Here is a 21,263-nt window from a genome sequence, read left to right as displayed (position 1 = left end):
AATTAATCATTTAGTCACTCAAAATATATCATTCATGCATTCAAAATCATTTAATTAAAATATTTTAGCAATTTTTAATTTTCATGCATGCGGTCTACGTGTACTGATTTTCGGGCGTTACAATAAGTATTCTTGTATTCTTCGTGCATTTGCATCATCAAATCCTCATCACACCATCTGAATTGTCGATCAACGTACCATTTATTGTAGATTTCATTATACCTATTCACGATGTTTTTCACCGATTTTTAATATGTTTTTTTATTTCCCCGTGGTTCTTTATTTAGCTACATTGTATCGATTGGTATTGCAGCATGCTACAACTCATTTCCAAAAATACTCATCATTATGGCCATCACCCACTGATGGGACTTTTCTTATGAGTTATGATAGTGTAGGCTAATGCAAGGAGCTTATCATCTTCTATTGTCCACACTATTTTCTTCTCATGATATCCATTCGATTTGTGGCTCGTCTCGGATGCTTGATTGGGAGTAATATTTTCAAGTTCTATTTGTAATGAGAATGGATGAAATTGTGAACACGAGACTCAAGAAGGTGTTTGTGTCATTTATCACTGTTACTTGCATCAAAACTAACTAGTCCATCTCGATTCATTTGATTGAATCGCCGATGATTGAAGCAAATAAATTCCATGAGACATGACTTGCATGAAATATTGGTTACGCTGCCAATATTTATAAAATGAAGCTTAAGGGGCTTTGCTTGAAAATTTTGGATAACTATGGAAATTATGATAATATGGTGGTGTGTATGGAAACAGTTGAAAATTTTGCGGGTATTGTGTGGAAAATGAAAATCTCGATAATTTTATAACAAATCAATGTACGACCAATAATTTTTTTGTTCGATAATGCGTTTACAATATGAATGAATGTTGCAATAATTAGCAAACACGATGATAAAACATTGAAGGCTCGAAGCTTTAGATAACAACAAAATCGATTGATGCAAACAAATTGAGCCGACTCACGAATTTTTTCAGCTAAATAAAAAAAAAATTGATTCATAAATTTATTTCGAACTCAAATATGTTCAAAATTTTTTGAGTAGAATTCGAATCCAAATTATTTTGTTCGTTAATTTGCGAATCGTTCACAAATTTGAATAATTTAATTTAATTAGCATAAATATAAATAAATATATTTCAATTTTTTTGTGCATTAATTTTTTGGCAATCGAACTCCATATACGAAATTGAAATTTTGTTAAAGCTCAACTTTAACATTGTAGGGGCGGCGCTTTAGTTCCAACTTCCAACATCACGACTTCTCTTCTTAGCTCTCATTAACCCTAATAAAAAACCTCAAGAATCCGGCTCGAATTTCGCGGCCGAGTTGCTGGCTCTCCTCAACGATGGGAATCCCGGCGTTTTACCGGTGGTTATGTAATACGTTCCCGGATGCAGTAGTCGACGTGACGGAAGATCCTCCGACCTTCATTAACGGCGTTAAAGTCCCTGTTGATACCACGAGGCCGAACCCCAACGGCATGGAGTTCGACAATCTCTATCTCGACATGAACAACATTATTCACCCCTGTTTTCATCCCGAAAATTTGGTATTTTCGTGCACACGAATTGCATTCATGCTGAAGTTGATGTAAATTGTTTGAGTTTTTTGCAATCTCACTAGTTATGGACGTTTAATTCGTGTAGGCTTCTCCGGAGAGTTATGATCAAGTGTTTAAGTCGGTGTTCAAGTACGTTGATCGAATATTTTCATTGATTAGGCCTCGCAAGCTTCTGTACATGGCCATTGGTTAGTTAGCTGCTTGCTCGCACTTAATTTGTTTCTATTCGAATAACATATCTATTGTTTTTAGAATTGTGATGAAGTTGCTTTGTCGTGAATTTATGTGCTATTAATTTGGTGTTAGAAATTTTTTTCGGTTCTTCTTGAACCTTTAAAGAACTAACTTTTCTAGCTCGCCAGTTACCTGTGATTAGTAAATTTATCTTGAGTAGAAATTGAATTGGTGGGTAATGTTGGGCAATGATTTGTGTGTAGATGGTGTGGCACCGAGGGCCAAGATGAATCAGCAGCGTGCTAGACGATTCAGAACCGCTAAAGATGCGGCTGATGAGGTGAGTCTTACGATTTCTTTAGTATCAGGGATTTTAATTAATTCTCTTTAGTTTAGTGAGAGAAATAGAAATTGGATTATGGTTGTTATTAGGCCTCAATAACGGATAAACTGAGAGGTAGCTGCACAAAGGAAGGTACAACTTGGGGAACAGATGGTTTAGATTCAAATGTAATTACACCTGGGACTGAATTTATGGAATTACTGTCATCTGCTCTTCGGTATTATATAAATTTGAGGATGAACCATGATCCAGGTTGGCAAGGGATCAAGGTAAAAATGGGACCTTTGCTTTTTAATTGCAAGAAGCCAACCATTACCCTCTTGAGACTGCTTGTTCAATGATTATAGGTGATCCTTTCTGATGCCAGTGTCCCTGGTGAAGGAGAGCATAAAATTATGTCTTACATTCGGCTGCAAAGAAATCTTCCAGGATTCGATCCAAACACACGACATTGTTTATATGGACTGGTAAGTACTTTTTTGTTTCACCAAGTCTCATGTTCTCGTTGTTTGGTATGTAGCAAACACATATCATTTATTGACTCGCGGTGCCGTCATATCAGGATGCAGATTTGATCATGCTCGGTTTGGCTGCCCATGAGGTTCACTTCTCTATTCTAAGAGAGGTATGTTTAGGCCTTATGCGCTACCTTTCAAATATAGAGATTGTACTGTTATTTTACATACATTCCTTCAATGAAAAGGAATTTGATCTAGTTTTGACCTATTTCGTCACATTTAACTGTCTACATCAAGGAGAAATGTGCTTCCTAAAATTGGCACACAAACTTGTGGAGTGCAATTTTGTTACTCGTCGTCACCTTTGAGTTTTAATGGCTTCGTAAGAATGGTTGAATGGAGTTAATTTTATATTTTCCAACTTATCTAATCCCTCAGTTCCGTTTTGACTGTCAAGCATTGCGTTAATGTCGCTAGTGCATTTTATTACTAGCTTACCATGACTTTTTAAATCGTCTAGGTTTCTAGAAAACACAAAGGTCCCAAGAGGAAAAATAAAGCAGAAGTTCATAACTTGAAGCAACGTGCTGGTCCGTATCGACAACTTGAATCCCATTTAGCGAGACAAAAATTCCAGGTTTCTTGCTTTTAGTTTTACATTTATGTAAATATGCTAACATGCAGTGGTTGGTTTCCATTGATTTTGTGTCATGGGTTGTTTTTGTTGTTCCTTGCAATTTTTCTCATTTTATTGTCAAAGGAAACTAGTTTATACGTGTGATGCCATTTTCAAAGTGTTTTGGGTATTCTAAAGTATTATGGAAGGAATAAAATGTTTACAGGTCATGTTTTTAGTGAATCCCAAGATCTTGGGTTGTTGATGAATATGCAGTATGTTGCTTAAGCAAGATACCTGCGTACTTATTCATGCTTTAGCAAGATGTTGCCTGCTTGTACATATTTGAATAATTGAATTAGTATAACAACATTCAAAGTGTTGGCTTAATTTTCTCTTGGCGTGTGTTTTCTTTTTCTGTTTCAGTTTTTCAATTTGTGGATACTGAGGGAAGGATTGGCAGAACACCTGAAAATACCAAATCCAAGGGTTAAAGTAAATACCGAGCGATTAGTAGATGATTTCGTTCTCATGTGTGTATTTGTCGGAAACGACTTTATACCTCATGTGCCATCATTAGATATATCAGAGGTCAGCATATTACAGATCCTTTTACCTGTATGAACTTCTTGATTTCATACTATAGTGCATTTAGTATCAGTCGCATTGAAACTGCTTCCTCACTCCTAACCTTGGGGAAATTAAACTCTGGTGACGCAAGCCTCCACAAATTGTACCCTTGATCTAATCTTGTTGTTTCCCTATGAATATTTTTACAGGGAGCTATCAGCTTGCTTATGCGTGTCTACAGAAAAGAGTTTATTCGGATGGGTGGTTACCTTACCGATTCTTTTGAGGTATGTGATAATGTAATTACTTATTTTGTTAGCTCTTGCTAATATTTAATTGTGGTACCTGGAATACTCTTCCCTACTTCTTGCCTCCTCATTGTGAGCCTTCCTTAGGGCTAATATTTTGTTTGCTGGTTCTGTGGAATGGGATTACAGATCGAAATACATGATTACAAAATAGATGAGATAAGAAAATCATTGATGAAATAAGTTATGAAATATGAAGTATGAGAGTAACTTTCCCCAGAGAATATCACTGTACAGGACCCCTAGCACAAGCTAGTACAAGACTCAATATGATTTCTGAATAACTAACTCCCTGACCCTCTCTCTTTTAATTCCTTTCCCCCTCCCCCACGTGAACATCTTTTTTGGGCCTTCTTGAGTATGCAAACATAATATTGGGCCCTTATTTACATAATTCCTAACAACACCTCCCTCCCAACAACAGCCTTGTCCTCGAGACTGAAACTCGGAAATCGAGAAACAAACTGTTCTGCACCTTCCCAGGTTGCATCCTCTACAGCTCGGCCTGCCCATTGAATCAAGAATTGAAGTCTCTGTTCACCACCCATCTTCCCGTACCTCTGTCCCAACATCTTTTAATGCATTTCCCTCTGTTTTTCTATGCACGACGCATGAAACACTGGATGTAGGCGAGAACCTGGAAGTAACTGCAGCTTGTTTGCGACATCCCCACCTTTCTATGATCTTGAATGGGCCTTAAAACTTTGGCGCTAGTTTCTGAGTAACCCTTCTACAAACAGACTGCTGCTTATGTGGCCTTAATTTCATAATTATAGGAAGAGCTCGTATTTAGTTTTGTTCCTTGCATTTTGAACAACTCCGACCAGAAGTTGCTTTAAAAAATTGAATCTTGATCGCTCACAATTGAGTTAGGGACACCATGCAACCTCACTACTTACTTTATAAAGCACTCACCCACTGTTTTAGCTGCATTTGGGTGTTTAAGCAAAATAAAGGGAGCGTACTTCGACAGACGATCCACCACAACCAATATCACTTCATACCCTTTAGATTTAGATAATCCCGTCATAAAATCAATGGATATATCCTCCCGAATTGCAGTAGGTATTGGGAGGGGCTATAAGAGTCCTGCGGGTTTGGTGGCTTGATATTTTTGGCGCTGGCATTCAACACGTTCAGCCACAAACTTGTATACATTGTCCTTCATTCCTTTCCAAAAAAAATTATTGGCTATTCTCCTCGATGTCCTGATATCCCCAGAGTTGACCCCCCACTGGTGTTACATGACATTCTGCCATGATTTTGTCAACCCAACTGGACCCCTTTGGCACCACCATTCTGCCTTTATAAGACAAAAAAAATCTTCAACCACTTCATATTCTGAAACTTCCCCCTTCCCATTGTTTATTTTCACGAGAATTACTTTTAGCTGAGGATCATCATGCACCACCTTCTTGACATCCGCTAACTCTATCCACAATGGCGCACTGATATACAGCTCAACTCCACTTCCTCGACCCTTCCTGACAAGGCATCAGCTGCCCCATTGTTTATCCCTGGTTTGTACTTTATGTCAAATTCATATCCGGTATCCCATGAGTTTTGCTAGCCAATACTGGTGGTCATGAGTTGTTATCTGCTGTCGAAGCAAGCACCTAAGCGATTTATTATCGATCATGACCACAAACTTTCTACCCAATAGATATGGCCTCCAATGTTAAATTGCGAACACCCAGGCCATTAGCCAATGCTGTTTCAGCTCTAGTTTTGCTGAAAAAAGCAGTGGGTCTTCCTTCTGGTGATAAAACCACCCCTATTACTCTCCTTGAAGCTTCACGCTCTTATCACAAATTCCTGTGTAAAATCCGATAATCACGACTCGGGTTTAGAACTAATCTTCTTCTTAAGCTCATCAAACGCACCTTACTCCTCCTTGGTCCACTTGAAATTATTCTTCCTCATAACTCAGTCAGAAGTTTTGCTATCTTGCCATAATCTCGAATGAACTTCCTGTAGTACCCCGTCAAGCCCAAGAAACCCCCGACTCCCTGGACATTTGTTGGGTATGCCACTCTTTCACTCACACTCCTTCTTTTGATCCACTGCCACTCTCTTCTCATATATTAGATGGGCCCAAGTACTCAATTTCCTTGAGCCCAAAACAATGCTTCTTTTGATTCAACAACTTGTTCTCCATCGACACCTTCAACACCATTTGAATATGATTTAAATGCTTCAGCCACCCTTTGCTAAAGATAAGTATATCATGAAAAAACACAGATACAAATTTTCCCAAAAACGGTCTCAACACATCATTCATCGTGGCCGGAAAAGTCAATGGGGCATGTTTTGAATCCAAATGGCATCACAAGGAACTCATGATGCCCCACATGGATGCGGAAAACAGTTTTAGCTACATCTTTGGCTAATTTGGTGATAACTGGACCTCAGATCCAACTTTGAAAAATACACAGCTTCATGCAACTCATCCAACAACTCCTCAATGACTGGAATGTGATATTTATCCGGTATAGTGATCACTTAAAGCCTTATAATCCACACAAAATTGCCAACTCCCATTTTTTTTAAAATAAAATTACAGGGCTCGAAAATGGACCGGAACTGGGTTGTATCACCCCAGCAGCAAGCGTTTCGGCTACTAGTTTCTCAATTTCATCTTTTTGGCAATGACCGTTAACGATAAAGACGTATCTGAACCGGCCCGCATCCTTCCCTAATTCGTATGGCATGGTCTTGACTACTTTTTACTAGGTATAAACTTTTTTGTGGATTCTCAAATACCCCACCAAAGTTAGATAAAACTTTTTGGAGTGCTTCTGATTGTCGCTGCATTCTTAGCATGTCATCTCCTTTGTCTTCAGATTTATTCATGGCAAAGAGTGCACCACAAAACTCAATATCAGTTGTCTTTGTTAAGTCGAAGGGAAGTTATTGTTCTTTGCAAAGTAGGATCCTTTTGCAAAATCACTTCTTGATCGTTATGCAAACATTTCATCCTCATCTTCCCCCTATCCACTTTCACCTCCTCTAATGTTCACAACCAGTTAATCCCGAGGATCACATCCACACCTCCTAGTTCGAACAAATGTCTCACAATATTCGCTTTACACACCCCCAGATCTATACTTAATTCTGGACAGGCTCCCTTTCAAGAAACCTTACATTCATCTCCCAAAAAGACCCCAAATCTTATCGATTCATCCACCTTAACTCCCAATTTTTCAACCAACGTCCTCGACACAAAGTTATGGCTAGCACCACCGTCTACCATTACCACGACTTCTTCCATCCCTATGTTACCCTTCAATTTCATTGTTTGCGGCTGCAAAAATCCCCCGATAGAGAACATGGGTAATTCCAGCGTTTCAAATTCTGTGTGTTTCCTCCATTTTTCCCCCTCGCCAGTAACAATCAACTGCTCATGCAACTCCGCTTCCCCCTCTTTTTCGACCTCCACCAAAAACGTCACTCGGTTTCTGCACTCCTCCTTCTCTGCATTGAAATTTCCACCGGCCACTATGGATTGTCGTGATATGGTCTGCGAATTTTGGTGTTGGGTCCGGCAAACCCCTGCCTCCTTGATGTGATTATGAATTCCTTCCTGCAAACCGCTCACGAAAATTCCTTGACACAAGTCCTCAGACATATCTTCGGTTTGTGACAACAGGCAACAGCACTTCAAATTACTCGATATATGCCTCTAATGACTGGTTTTCCTGTTTTAATGAAGACAGTAATTCAAAAGGGTTGACAACCCTTCGCCCACTCTATCTTTTAATCAACTCCCAGCAAATCGATCCCAACTCATGTTAGTGATTCTTGTTTGATACCAACGGAACCAATGTAAGCTGGTCCTTCCAAATACATGTGGGCGATCTTGATACGGCTATTGGGTGGCGTCCCGTGTATTTTGAAGTACTGCTCAAATTTTCCCAGCCACCCTCGAGGATTCACACCGTCAAATCCCGGTATCTCAACTCGTCATAATACTTGTTTCCACTCTTCATCCACATGCACCTTTGTCTCCTTGTAAGAAACTGGTGCCCCTTCTCCTACACTCTCATGACCCATGGCGTCCTCATTCATCACTGATTGTTTCTCCATGTCCCCTTGTACTTCATGATCATCGCCCTTCTTCACACCCATCCACTGTTCCAATCGTGCCTGTGAGTCCTCAAGCCCGCCAACTTGGCCAAGTTGGTTCCCTGAGATTCCGCGATTATGGTCATCGCAGCCGTGAAAGAAGTGTTATTTTCCTCTTTTCCTGCATCGCAATCATGCTTTCATGCATATTCAGGACCGTTTTCTCCATTGCTTCAGCCTTAGCTTCCGATCGAGTTGTAGCCATGTTGTCTCTTTTTATCCGGTGGGTCGAATCAATTTGTTAGTTGGTTCTATGAAATGGAATTACAGATCGAAATATAGGATAACAAAATAGATGAGATAAGAACATCAACGATGAAATAAGTAATGAAATATGAAGTATGAGAGTAACTTTCCCCAGAGAATATCTCTATAGAGGACCCCTAGCACAAGCTAGTACAAGACTGATTTCTGAATGACCAACTCCCAACCCTCTCTCTCTTTAATTCCCTTCCCCCTCCCCCACGTGAACATCACTTTTGGGCCTTCTAGAGTATACAAACTTAAAATTGGGCCCTTCTTCACATAATTCCCCAACATTTTTAATGTTGAAGATATACATATGCTGTTTATTAGTCATCAGTTACGCTTTTATGACAATAGATTTAACAATTTTTAACTTTCTCTCCACTTAAAGTGACCGTATTAGTTATAGGTTGTATAAATGTCTTAACTTGAAAACCTATTCCTTAAGAGAGGGTTTTCCATATGACTTAATACTTGATGTGTAAATATTTATTCTTACAGAATGCTGGATTAGATATACAGAAACATATTTTAAACTTCATTCACATGCCCATTTGAAAGATATAAAAACTCACTCCGGATAAAACTATTTGCATCATAATTTGAATATGACAATCATAATCTAATAAGAGTTATAAATCCCTCTTTGTAATTTGATGTTTACTGACTGAGTGTCTTTGCCTAATATGAAGGTAAATTTGGAAAGATTGGAACACTTTTTACAAGTTATTGCTTCACGCGAGGTTTCAACTTTTAGGATGCGGAGGAAGGTATTATTCCCATATTAGTGTATGAGCTCACTTGAAATTGTTTGGAATCAGGCTTCTTTCAATGGGCTCTAAGGTCAAGATACTTTACTTTAGTTGTTTTGTACTTGTTCTTGTTTGATGTTTAAGGGGCTATAGCCCCTTAAACATCAAACAAGAACAAGTACATCACAATAGCAAACTGGATCGGAGCGGATAAGCACTTTCAGGGATTGTCTATATTTGATATTCTACGAGATTGGTCGTATGTGTATTGTTAAAAATTAATGAGCTACTATTTCGTGGCAGTGGACCACTAGTCCACTTCTTGTAATGTAAAATTCTAAAATTAATAATATGGTTATGTCTCTTATCAAAAAAAAATGTTTGGCGGAGAAAAGCGGACGTGGGGACTCGGGTCGGGGCGCAGCGTAACTAAGAGAGCCATTCCATTTAGGGGGGCTATGGCTATTGAGGTGGATGGGTTACACAAATTTGGATTTCTGATACTGATTGTTGCCATCCTACGACTTGTATTTGTCCCACTAGTTTGTGAGGACATTCCTGGTTCAGGTGTTCATAAATTGTAAATGCATGACATGATCCTCTTTTATTTTTTCCGCGGTATTTTATTTGAAACTTTTTATTATTTCAGAAGCAAAGAACATCAGAAATGGGCGATGGGACTGGACCCGTCCCTGATAACGTGAGTGTGGAGGGACATAATCCGGAAAATGTGTGTAGTTTTTTCATGCATTCAAATTGTATCTTACAACTATCGATGGAAAATGATGATGTTGATGCTAAGACTGTATTGCTGACTTATGAAGCGTTCCAGTCAGAAAGAGAGTGTCTTTTCCTCCAATCATGTGGCTTCTGAAGCTAGGATCCTGGACAAGGTCACATAACCGTCTTCTGTTGTTTATCCTAATTTGCATTAGACATGGTCAACCTTTTGTTTACTACTCACAGTATGACAAATTGTCTCTTCAGGTTAAATTAGGAGAAGTTGGTTGGAAGGAGAGATACTACAATGAAAAATTTGAGGTTCAAACAGCTGAAGACCGTGAGATTGTTGCTAAACATGCTGTAAGCAAATATAAATATTATAAGTTAGTTGATTGATGGATCTTCTAGTCCTTCAATGCTGATATATTATTTTACATTTTTTATAATTTTGTTTATTTGACACAGGTCTTGAAATATGTTGAAGGGATCAGTTGGGTTATGCATTATTATTATGAAGGAGTATGCTCCTGGCAATGGTTTGTTCTCTTCTGCTACTTGGTTAGTTTTAACTGTTGTGAAAGGCGTTTTTGATATTTTCGTATAAACTTGTAGTCTGTTGAACCTAACTAAGGACATGCCAAAAAAACCAAAATTAGAAAAAAAAAAGACAGAAAATAAGCATGCAGCTTCGCTTTGCAATAGCGCTGCTATTTCGGCTATCGCGATTGTCGCTATAGTGCCAATAGCGAGGATAGCGAGCGCTATTACAAAGTCTATGGCGCGTAGCGGTCCGTGTCGCTTCGCCACGCTATTCGCTATAGCGAGGGCTACGGGGGCTATTGACAACTATGCTTCCATGTATACTCGAATGCACCATAACCTGTTGAATCATCTTGTTCCTGAGTTGCTTCTCTTTATAATCAAGAATTTGCACCGGATGCTCAATGTGACGCCCCAGATTCGACGACTGTCCTCACTGTACCAAGACGAGTCTTTCCAGCGTGCTTATGTCCTCACTCACACGCACCCTGGGAAACTTCCCAGGAGGTCACCCATCCCAGAATTTCCCCAAGTCAAGCACGCTTAACTTTGGAGTTCTTATGTGATGAGCTACCGAAAAGAAGATGCACCTTCGTGATATGAGTAGTACAAATCAAATCTTTTAAGCCCTCTTCAACTGTACAGTCCATTACATTGAACAGTCTCGGAATCCCTCTCATTCCCGTGTGGGATCGGTTCATTCATGTTCCCTCCACCTAGAAGCCTGCCAGGAGCCGCTCATTGTCCGTGCAACTGATGGCACCGGCGATCACCCCCCGCCCTCTTCGGCCCCGGGCATCACACTCAACATAACTAAGGGAACTATCTAACTCCACATCCTTAGTATCCTTAAGTCCAACCCAAAATACGGCCTGCACTATATAGCCTTGTGAGCTGTCCTCTGTTTCCCATGCACTAAAGGATCCAAATTGGGTCAAAGCCATGCATGATGAATATGTTTCTCTTTTGTAATCACACTCGGAACTTATTTTCTCCCGTACCAAGGCAACATCTTGTGGGCAATATTTGGTGGAAGCTGAAACAAATAATTTTGATCCTAGTAACAATAAGGGAGCAGGTGGTTTTGGTTCCGTATACAAAAACATTTCGGTACTTGTTATTATTGTGGTATTCTGTGATGACGTTTGGACCAAACTATCTTGAGTCATGCTGTTAACATATTTTTACCATAAACACTGGGGGTTCAACAATCACATTTGGCTGTAGGAGATGAAAAAGGTTTTTCCCTTGTTATCATGATTGTGATAATTGATGCTAACAAGAAATGGGTTAGGGTGAAAGAAGTCACCATTTCTGCAGAGGAAACATTTGGAGAAGTGGGAGGGAGCATTGTGTTCTCTGACCCTGGAAAAAGCAGCATATCTCTGTCCAAAGTTTTTGTCATGCTCTATCCATGAATTGCTTTTTATGTTCCTGTTGGTGGGTGTGTGACACATCATGCATAGAAGTTGAAGTTCAAGTTGACAGCATGAGATTCTCAAACTGGAATCACGAAGCCAAGCAAAAGGGTAACCTTGAAAATCGACTTTCAACTCGTAGCCTTGAGGACAAGTCTAATTTTAAGGAGGGTGGTAATGTTACGGACCCAATTATTAATGGTCCCCTATATTTAACAAGATTAAGGCCCAAATCAGGAAGGCCCAGAGGCAGTTACCCTTCAAGTGGAAGGGGAGAATAAAAGAATAATAAATGAGAGGAGAGGGGAGGGGGATAGACATTCAATTATTTTTGTTGAGTATTGTGACTAGCTTAGGCTTCGGACTAGCATAGTGCTAGGGTTTGTGCACATAGTTCATCTCTGGGATACTTTCAATTGTATTTGCAGAATTTTTTTGTGTATAAAATTGTGATGGCAACAGGATAAGTAGGGGATCAAACACAATGGCATAGGGGGATCCATACCGTCAACTACACTTACTGGGATGATTGTTTACAGTTGTTGACTGACTTTAAAATGTTTATCTAACATGCACATCGAATGTGTAAATTTCGTTTTAGTGTAAATCCACTCATGTTAAACTATTTTGCTATTTTGCACAATTAATTATTTTTTATCTCAGGTTTTATCCCTACCATTATGCTCCATTTGCTTCTGATTTTCGTAGTCTTGGCCAGCTCAAAATCCATTTTTCCCTTGGAAAACCCTTTAAACCTTTCAGCCAATTAATGGGTGTGCTCCCTGCTGCCAGGTTTAGATCAATTTTTAGTTTTCGAATAATCTCAATTCTCAGTTCAAGAATTAAGCTGTTACTAAACTTTCGTTTATGCAGTGGACAAGCACTTCCATTGTTCTACAGGAAATTAATGATTGATCCATCATCCCCTATTTTGGATTTTTATCCTACTGGTATGCTATATTTTAAATAACGAGCTTCTCCTTTTCTCTTTACAATATTTTTGTGATCGGAAAATTTTGAACTTTTTATGTAGATTTTGAGCTCGAATTGAATGTGGGGAAGCCAGCTTGGCAGGCATGATTCAGTCACTGTGTTACATTTCTTATTATTATCTGCACGAGAGAAGTTTCCCTGCTGCACTGATTATGGATTGAATGAATTAATTGTCTGTTGTGATGGCTGCAATTCAGTCTCTAATCAGAAGGATTTCTACATTGAATCTGCATTTTGCATTTTAGAACAACCAAGCTTAGATGTGGCCCTTCAATGTTTTGAGAATTAAGCTGTTTGAAATACGGACATTTTCAGGCAGTCTATATGTATGATGGAATATCGTCGGAGAATAGTTTGAACGATCTGCTCACTCAGTTCACTGACTCACAAGTAAATAATAATAATGAAGCGAAACAAAATCCTCTTGACTCTCCATGTCCAATCAAGTTTGGGTGAAGATAAAAAATGACAAGTTGAAACAGTTTGACTCGTGTGAGATTTCATGCTTGCCTCTAGCATTACTATTTGTCAAGGGGCTGACTTATCTTATTTCTTTCTTGACTGGCAGGCTATTTGTAAGCTACCTTTTATTGATGAATGCCGGCTTCTTAACGAAATTTCAAAAGTGCAACATACATTGACGGTAACACCCAGGCCTAATCAGTGCTTTGATGTTGAAATATCCTCGACATCCTACCTCTTGGTCTTGAAAAATGCTTTTTTAATATAGTTGTCTCTGATTTCTGTTTCATCACGCGTAGTAGTTTCTGACCAATATCCTGGAATTCAGGATGAAGAGAAGTGGAGGAACACTTTGGGCCTTGATAGACTTTTTGTTCATGAGTCACATCCCTTAGCGGCAAAAATATCTGCCTTCTCGGAGCGGAATAAAAATAATCCGAAGTTGAATAAAGTAAAGTTGAAGAGGAAAATTAATCCTAAATCCAGGTAAGATGTCATTAAAATCTTGGGTTTGAGAACTAAGTTTGCTTAATCATTGCTATTCCTTGTATACAAATTGATCTGCATCTGCTCAGGAAGGATTTGAGGAAGTTGGACATGGATGTCGTTTCCTGGTTCAATTTTACAAAAGTAGATGGGTAGTCAGACCATTCCCTAAACCTGAAAAAAAAATAGAAGTAATAAGATTTAGCTGTTGTGGCTAGTTATATTTTGCGCGCTCAATCTGACTGGCTTATATTTTTATCGTTACACACTCTTCTATGAAGCTGTTTGGAAATGAAAGGTAACCGGAGGCTGGTTTTGGGCAGAGGATTCATCATTTAGCTGCTATATGTAGATCCTGTTCTAAGAGTTTTTTATGGAATCAGGACCCATGCTAATGGGAATGCACACGGAAAATTGGACAATGCCATTTATTTGAGATCATGATAGTTGGAAAGTTAGTTGGATGAAATTGGATAAACCAGAGCTATAGTGAGTTTTATTGTTTGTAAATGTAGAAGTGTGACTTCCATTGTGGTTTTCTGATCTGTTCTGTGCATACATGGGCTTCGGTGTGCTATCTTAATTTGTGGGCATTTTTCCGTGTCAAGCAACCGTGGAGAACTAGATTTTTTTTAGTGTAGGTGGTCATAAATGTTTTACTAATTGGCAATTTAAAAATAATTATTTTTCTAATTAATTGACTCTCAGTTGGTTCTGATAATGTCTTGCAGTAGTGGAATGAACGGTTATATCTACCTCTCCAATAAGCCCATTTGTCCCGCTGATATCTCTTCCCCTTTCTGTGACATGGAGATGATCATGAAAAATAGAGTAATGTATGTCATTTATTTAAAAAGTTCAAGTTTGCTTTGTCATAGTTCAAAGCTGCGTGTTTTGTCTTCAGCTCATGATCTATGTAATCTAATTTTTTAGATCGGTCTTCTACAAGTTTCCGACTTTTCATCCTCACATCTCGAGACTACCAAAAGGACTGACCATACCTGAAATGGTATGCCACCTATATTCTGTGCTTTGTGTTTCGTCTGATATATCCCATTAGCCAGCAAGAAATTTCTTCCAAACTTTGTACTAGTGAAATAGGTGACTTGAGTTTTTTAAGTTTTAGATTAGATTGTTACTTTTAATGCTTGGTTATAATAGTCATCTCCTTTTTGTTCAATTTCTGATTAAAAGCAAAGGGATTTCGAAACATAGGTTGATCGTTAATCCTTTGTTATATAAACCTGAATATGTTGATTTTGGGAGTAAATCAGAACTTTGTAATTCATCTCCAGTTCCACATATCTTATGAGCTAATCTTCTGTGCAGTGCTTTGGCTTGTTTGACCTTAAATTCGAATTTGTTCGGGCTTTTATTTAGCTATATCTAATCTTACAAGTTACACTTTGAACAGTCTATCAGGAGGCATGAATTGCTACTTCCAAGTTTCATTAGGCGCAAGAGAAAGGCTATTGATCACCGCAGGTTTGCCAGAAGGTAAAAAACCTACCAGTTCTTCAACCCTTGGCTTCATAACGATTTCTATTTTGCATCGTAAAGTCAGTCTCAAGGCATTAAAACTCATTTCTCATCCTAAAAAGACAGGTGGTCAAAACCATTCAGCTTGCAGTATCCATTGGTTTGAGTTCCCATTTAAAAAATATAGATAATATCTATTTACAGCTTAATGTGTCGATATGCTCTCATGATTTTTACTTTTTTTTTTATTTTGGCCAAGAATTTTGCCAAACTAATGTCACGTTATACGCTATCCAGGCCCTCACCACCCCCTCCTCCTTTGGAAGGACGATCAACAGTGGCAATATCAGCCCAACCCTTAGATGCTGAAACTGCTTTAGCCAGCTCTCATCCCTTCGTTGCTGGCCCCTCCCCCTCCGACGTCCCATCCAGCAGGCCCTTACCTTCTACTCCTCCCTTACGACCCACAATACGACCTATGATGGCAATGTCTTATCAATACTTAGTTGCTGAATCTGCCTCCGCCAGCTCTCAGACCTCAGTAGCTGTATACTCCCCAGCCGATAATCATTCCTTAGTTGCTGGATCATCCTCGGCCAGCATCCATGAAGACAGTCGAAAACCCAATAGAAGTAGATCTCAAAAGAGGAGGGACCAACGTAAAAGGAGAAAATTGAATGCCATAGCATCACAGCAAATTATATGTTCCGTGTGATTTTGTGCTTGAATATTCTGAAGTTTGCCCATGTCTGCTATCTTCACCTGGAATTCCATTTCTATACCACAAATGACCACATGCGGAAGAGCAAACACAATTCATTGAATCCAAATGGAAAGTGTTTGGCATCAGATGTACAATATAACCGAAAGTCCCCATACTACAGGCCTGGGAACTCCTGTTTGTTATTGCTAAACCCTTTTTTCCCCTTTACAGTTGAGCTGATATTGGTATCAGTTTTAACAAAACGAGCTGTGATTTTTGTTTCGGGAGCAAGGTTTTGACATGGATTTTATTTATTCCATTGATTATAACTTCTGTTTTTAACCGTACTTATAATTTTGGTGAAATTATCAAAGAAAAAAACTCAGCAAGCACTCTACCTGTCCGATCCTGAGACGAGTATAAATTGTGTAATCAAATCAGCACAATAATGGTTGAGCATGATTCTACCAAAGGTGTTTCTGTACTATACTGGTGAATTTTTCCTTTGATGATTCTTTCATCATGAAATTGCATGAGAATCTAGGTAAATAAAAGTAGTTACAGTAAATATTTTTCGTGGAGCATGTCCCGTATTCTCTTTCCTTTTTTGGGTAAAATCTGTAGTATTAATTATCGTATTATGCATTGTGTATATCACAATTGCTAGTATCTGATATGCTCTTGATTAATTGTATAGTTTTTAATTCAAAATATTATTTTGAAATCCATTCATTTTAAGCAAATACATGCTAGATGTTAAATAGTAATTTGTATATGGTTTGTTCTTTTTTCTATGGTGAAGGATTTTTTTAGATTATGTTAATGAACATTTTGTACAAAATAAAAATAAAAATAAAAATTGATCCCTAACATTTTATTTTGGAACAGAAATATGGTAATTGTCTTTCATATATAAATTATTTTGATTAATTTTAGGAATCATGTTTTAACTAGGAATAAAGAGTAAGAAGATATGCGAATGAATATTAATTGATCTTATAAAGTGGAACTAGAACACAAATTAAATAGATAAAAATTACAATTAGTTTGATAAGTAAATTATTAGATTTTGTTTTTATGCATTTACGAATACTGATGAACTTAAATATAAATTTTATTTAACAGAAATTCTAGATGACTTATGTTATGAATTTTGAGCTAATATAAACTTAAAAAAATGAAAATAAATAGAGGGTACTATTATTAAGTTTATACTACTAAAAAAAAAAACAGAGCATGATTAAGAAAAGTAGATTGCAAATACCACTTCCTAAAATAGGAAATTTTTTAAATACTAGTGACTGAGGCACACGCGTTACGTATGTTACATAATATAAGACATTTGAAATGTTGCTTAATCAATTTATAAAATAAATATTGAGCATTTATAATTTGATATGAATATTATAATATGATATAAATTATATATATAAATTGATGCAAGTTCTAAAATTTCATTACTTTGAAACTTAGAAAATGTATTGATGATTGAAACTGAATACCTAATAAATACTAAATAGATAATAAATAAAATATTCACCATCACTTTGAATCATATTTTTATCACCTCATTTTCTGTCACTATTCAAAAATTTATGTAACATATTCACTTTGTACTCAAACCAAAATCTAACTAAAATGTGATTTGCTCGATCTTCACGAAGCATTTAGAGCTGCAAGAGTAACATGTACAAATTGCTAAAAAATTCTTCTATTACATTAAATTAATATTGAAAATTCATAATATGTGGTTTGTGTAGTACTGTTTTTATATCATCATCATTGAGAAATCTTATTTTTTCTGTTAACACAAGAAAACAAATATGTCAAGAAATATAAGTAAATGTCATATATTTTTTTGTCTTATGTAAGCTACATATGTACTTGAACAATATTATTTTCTTCTATTTGCTTTTTTGTTGCTATGTCTTTCTACAAAATTACTGAAAAAATTAATATAATAAAACTAAAATATATGTAGCACATGAAACATTTTGAAAATCTAAAAAAGTATATGTATGTTGTCATGCCTTCGTTAGATCACATCCTTCAATCCAATCAATTCTCTTTGCATTGTAAAAAAGTTAACAAAATATGTTTTTTATTATTTTCAATGTTAAATACAAAAAAAGATGTTAAATAAAAAAAATACAATGTGTAATGAACTTCCTTACGTATGACTCTTAAGTTTTCAAAAAATTCTTAAAATCAAACATCTAAAGTCATAAATGTTCATCCCGATTGTGATTTTCCAACCCAAACCAAAAGGTTTAAATGCTGACATGCTTCCTGTTAGAGTAGATGCCCTGCAAATCAACTGTTGACTAGGGATTTTATTGACTCAGTTGTAAAGAACAATCTTTATTTTAATATAATTCATTATTTCATGGTTTGTTATTTCTTTATCTGTATACCCATGATCTCAAACATAGATAAAGACCTTGATTATATTTTAATACAAATGAATCGTAATTCGATGTTGAAACTCATTTGTAAACACTGTATGATCTAAATTCGTTCCTAGTCGATTCAGCCGCCTAAAACATGGATAAAGGTCGCTTGAGCTCGAGACTAGCATCTGTGATGTTGTGTACTGCGTTTCTTGGTAAGGGCATAGAGATGTCCAAACATACAGATGGGTAGTCATATGATGATTATACCGAACAACCCTCCCTCGGACTTTCCAAGTGGTTATCATTCATCGAGAGGATAAGTCCGTGGTTATGATTGTACACCATTAGTCCTTATGACCCGGGACAACACTGAGGCTCTATATGCTAGGGCTGTGCTTTGACTCGTTTACCGACTCCAGGAGAGTCATCAGGTGGCGAGGTTGGGTATAGTTGCGACACATATAGGAGCCAGTGCATTGTAGTCGGGGATTCACCGCTCACCTACGGGTGTGGATATCCTATGTGATCTAATGTAATAATAGTGCATGGAATCTCTGGCCAGAGTATGAGATGTACGTTGAAGAAGGAGTTCTCCAATAGTACACGCGATGCCACTATTATAGTTATCACATAGTTATCGAATTAATATGCAACCCTCGATGAACCAATGGTTGCAGATTCGATCGGGATATATGAGATGAAGGGACCGTACTGTACGTTAATCATAATCGACTGGTTCTTGCAGGCACTATCAGTGATACCTAGGGGATCATGGGGCGATGCTACTAGACGCTCTTACCATGATCCGATGGGTGCAATCAGAAATGAGTTCTGACATTCTTGATCAAGGTGTTGATGAAAAGAATGGGGCTAACTAGGGTAAGCCCGAATAAGAATAAATGTTATTCTGAATCACAAGGAGTTGTGAACCCACGGCTAGCTGTATCCCTGAACCATTGAGGGTCACACAAGCACTGGATTGTTTGTTCCCGTTGAGAGAATAAATTCAAGAAGTTGAATTTATGTTATATAGTAAATTCAAAGAGTTGAATTTATGATAATTAAATTTTAAGAGAATAAATTCAAGTAGTTGAATTTATAAAATTTGAGAATTTAATTTATTAAACTCAAATGTTGGGTTTGTTAAATATTAAATTTTGGAGGTGAGAAAAATTCAAGTAGTTGAATTTATAATTTAAATAATAAATTCAAATGTTGAATTTATAATGTATTTAATTTATTAAGCTCAAAATTTGAGTTGATTAATTAATAAATTAAATATGGTGGATAATGTGTTTAATGGGCTTGTAGGGGTACAAGTCCAACATATTAAATAATTAAAGTTTTAATGGATTTTGATTAAATTAATTAAACTAGTTGGACAAGCCAAATTAATTAAATCAAGCCCATTAATGTTAATTATGTAGTTAGGGTTTAAGTTAATTATAAATAATACATTAAAAGAAAAACCCTAGACCACCACCTACCACAATATAACCTTCGAGACTCCCACCTCCAATAAGAGAAAAATTCGGCCACTTGCTTTTGAGAAAAGAATTATTGTGCCGTCTCTCAATTATTTTCTCTCCTACGCAAAATATCTTCCATATTTTCTAGTGCAAATTGGAAGAGGAACACGCTATCTAGTCGTGGACTTGATAGGAGGATTTCTCGAAGAAAGATCGAAGGGAATCAACAAGAGCTAATCCGTTTATACCGGATTAGTTGGAGTCCAGTGATTTAATTCACAAAGGTATAATTTTCTGAACATCCTATGTATGTTTAATTTGTGAAAACCATACGAGTGTCCAAAAGTTATTTTGTTTTCAAAATAAAATAAAAATTTTAAAACTTCCGCTGCGTTTGGGCACGTAGAAAACCGAGATCCAACAGTGGTATTAGAGCCAAGGTTTTTCTAAAACGTATGGTTTTATATTGAATAATTTGTTTCTAACCACACAAGAAAATTACAGAAAATAGATGCACCATCAAAATTATTTTTTTTTCAGAAAACAAAAAAAAAGATTTTTTTAATCTGCCCGGAACTGTTCCGGGCAGTCCGTGCGCGCAAGGACGCGCACGGCAGCGCGGGGCGTCGGACGCCCGCGCGTGCTCGCGCGGCTCAGGGACGCCAGCGCGCAGCGCTCGCCAGGGGTACCGCCACTGCCCGAAACCTTCGGGCAGCGGGCGGGCAGCGAGGGCGGCAGCTCGGGATCGTCTCGGGAAGCATGTTGGATGATGGGCTTGAACTGTTTGGGCCTAGGGTGCAATTTTCTGATTTTTCAAATTTTTGGGCAAAATTGATATTTTTGAAAATTGATTCAATTTTTATTTTGAAAATTAATTTTAAAAATTAATAATTTTCTTGAAAAATAAATAATTAGAATATGATTTTAATTATTTATGGTAAAAATGAGTTTTTACAAGAAATCAATTATTATTGATTTAATTTGAAATTAAATAAAGGTGTTTATTTAATTTATTAAATTCTTTAATAATTGTGGTGGTTAGTGATAAAATTATTAGATATGATTTATCAGTTAATTAAATTTGTTTAATTAATTGATGTTAATATTTGATATTAAATGCATGAAGGATGATCGAGAGCCTTGACCAATGTGTTAGGTGTATGTTAGGATATTTTACTGTGTTTATTCATTTTGTTAATATTTGATATTATTAAAGTGGGCCTGGTTTATGGCCCGTTCCCACCCCCATGAGATGTATCCCTTATGTGCCATGGCTATTTAAATGTAATCATTAGAAATAGTGGGAGATCAAGACTGGAAGATGGTGGGCCCGATGCACAAGATGAAGACATGTAAAATATTGGAAGCTTTTGTAATAAGTTGCATTTGCATCCCTGCATTCACCTAGGTTT

At 37.2% G+C, this 21,263-nt stretch overlaps 1 protein-coding gene across 6 annotated transcripts; it reads left to right on the top strand.

Annotated features, from left to right (window-relative positions):
* Window positions 1-1,236: 1,236 nt before the first annotated feature.
* On the top strand, window positions 1,237-16,299 carry LOC140989575 (5'-3' exoribonuclease 4-like). 6 transcript variants are annotated; one of them, XM_073458836.1, is made up of 23 exons: window positions 1,237-1,581; window positions 1,679-1,781; window positions 2,031-2,107; window positions 2,200-2,379; window positions 2,458-2,577; window positions 2,673-2,735; window positions 3,089-3,205; window positions 3,611-3,775; window positions 3,964-4,041; window positions 9,126-9,203; window positions 9,835-9,885; window positions 10,010-10,078; window positions 10,173-10,268; window positions 10,374-10,444; window positions 12,530-12,658; window positions 12,740-12,816; window positions 12,900-12,940; window positions 13,428-13,502; window positions 13,650-13,807; window positions 14,539-14,643; window positions 14,741-14,816; window positions 15,222-15,304; window positions 15,584-16,299. In XM_073458836.1, exons 1-23 carry the CDS (start codon window positions 1,378-1,380, stop codon window positions 15,999-16,001), a joined length of 2,634 nt encoding a protein of 877 aa, XP_073314937.1. In that variant the 5' UTR covers window positions 1,237-1,377; the 3' UTR covers window positions 16,002-16,299. The 6 variants fall into 6 exon arrangements, with proteins under 6 accessions (XP_073314937.1, XP_073314939.1, XP_073314936.1 ...); XM_073458838.1 differs by having other exon boundaries at window positions 9,835-9,915; window positions 12,575-12,658; XM_073458835.1 differs by having other exon boundaries at window positions 9,835-9,915.
* The last annotated feature ends 4,964 nt before the right edge of the window (window positions 16,300-21,263 follow it).

This window comes from Primulina huaijiensis, chromosome 12 (assembly GCF_012295235.1).
Source record: "Primulina huaijiensis isolate GDHJ02 chromosome 12, ASM1229523v2, whole genome shotgun sequence".
NCBI classification, from domain to species: Eukaryota; Viridiplantae; Streptophyta; class Magnoliopsida; order Lamiales; family Gesneriaceae; genus Primulina; species Primulina huaijiensis.
This window is presented reverse-complemented; position numbering and strand designations above follow the sequence as displayed.

Bases quoted from the DNA above. Each gene is read 5' to 3' on its own strand.
- LOC140989575 (XM_073458835.1), top strand. From the start codon at position 1,378: ATGGGAATCCCGGCGTTTTACCGGTGGTTATGTAATACGTTCCCGGAT. The intron at 2,380-2,457 runs GTAAAAATGGGA...CAATGATTATAG, and splicing joins CAGGTTGGCAAGGGATCAAG to GTGATCCTTTCTGATGCCAG. The intron at 13,808-14,538 runs GTAAGATGTCAT...AATGTCTTGCAG, and splicing joins AAAATTAATCCTAAATCCAG to TAGTGGAATGAACGGTTATA.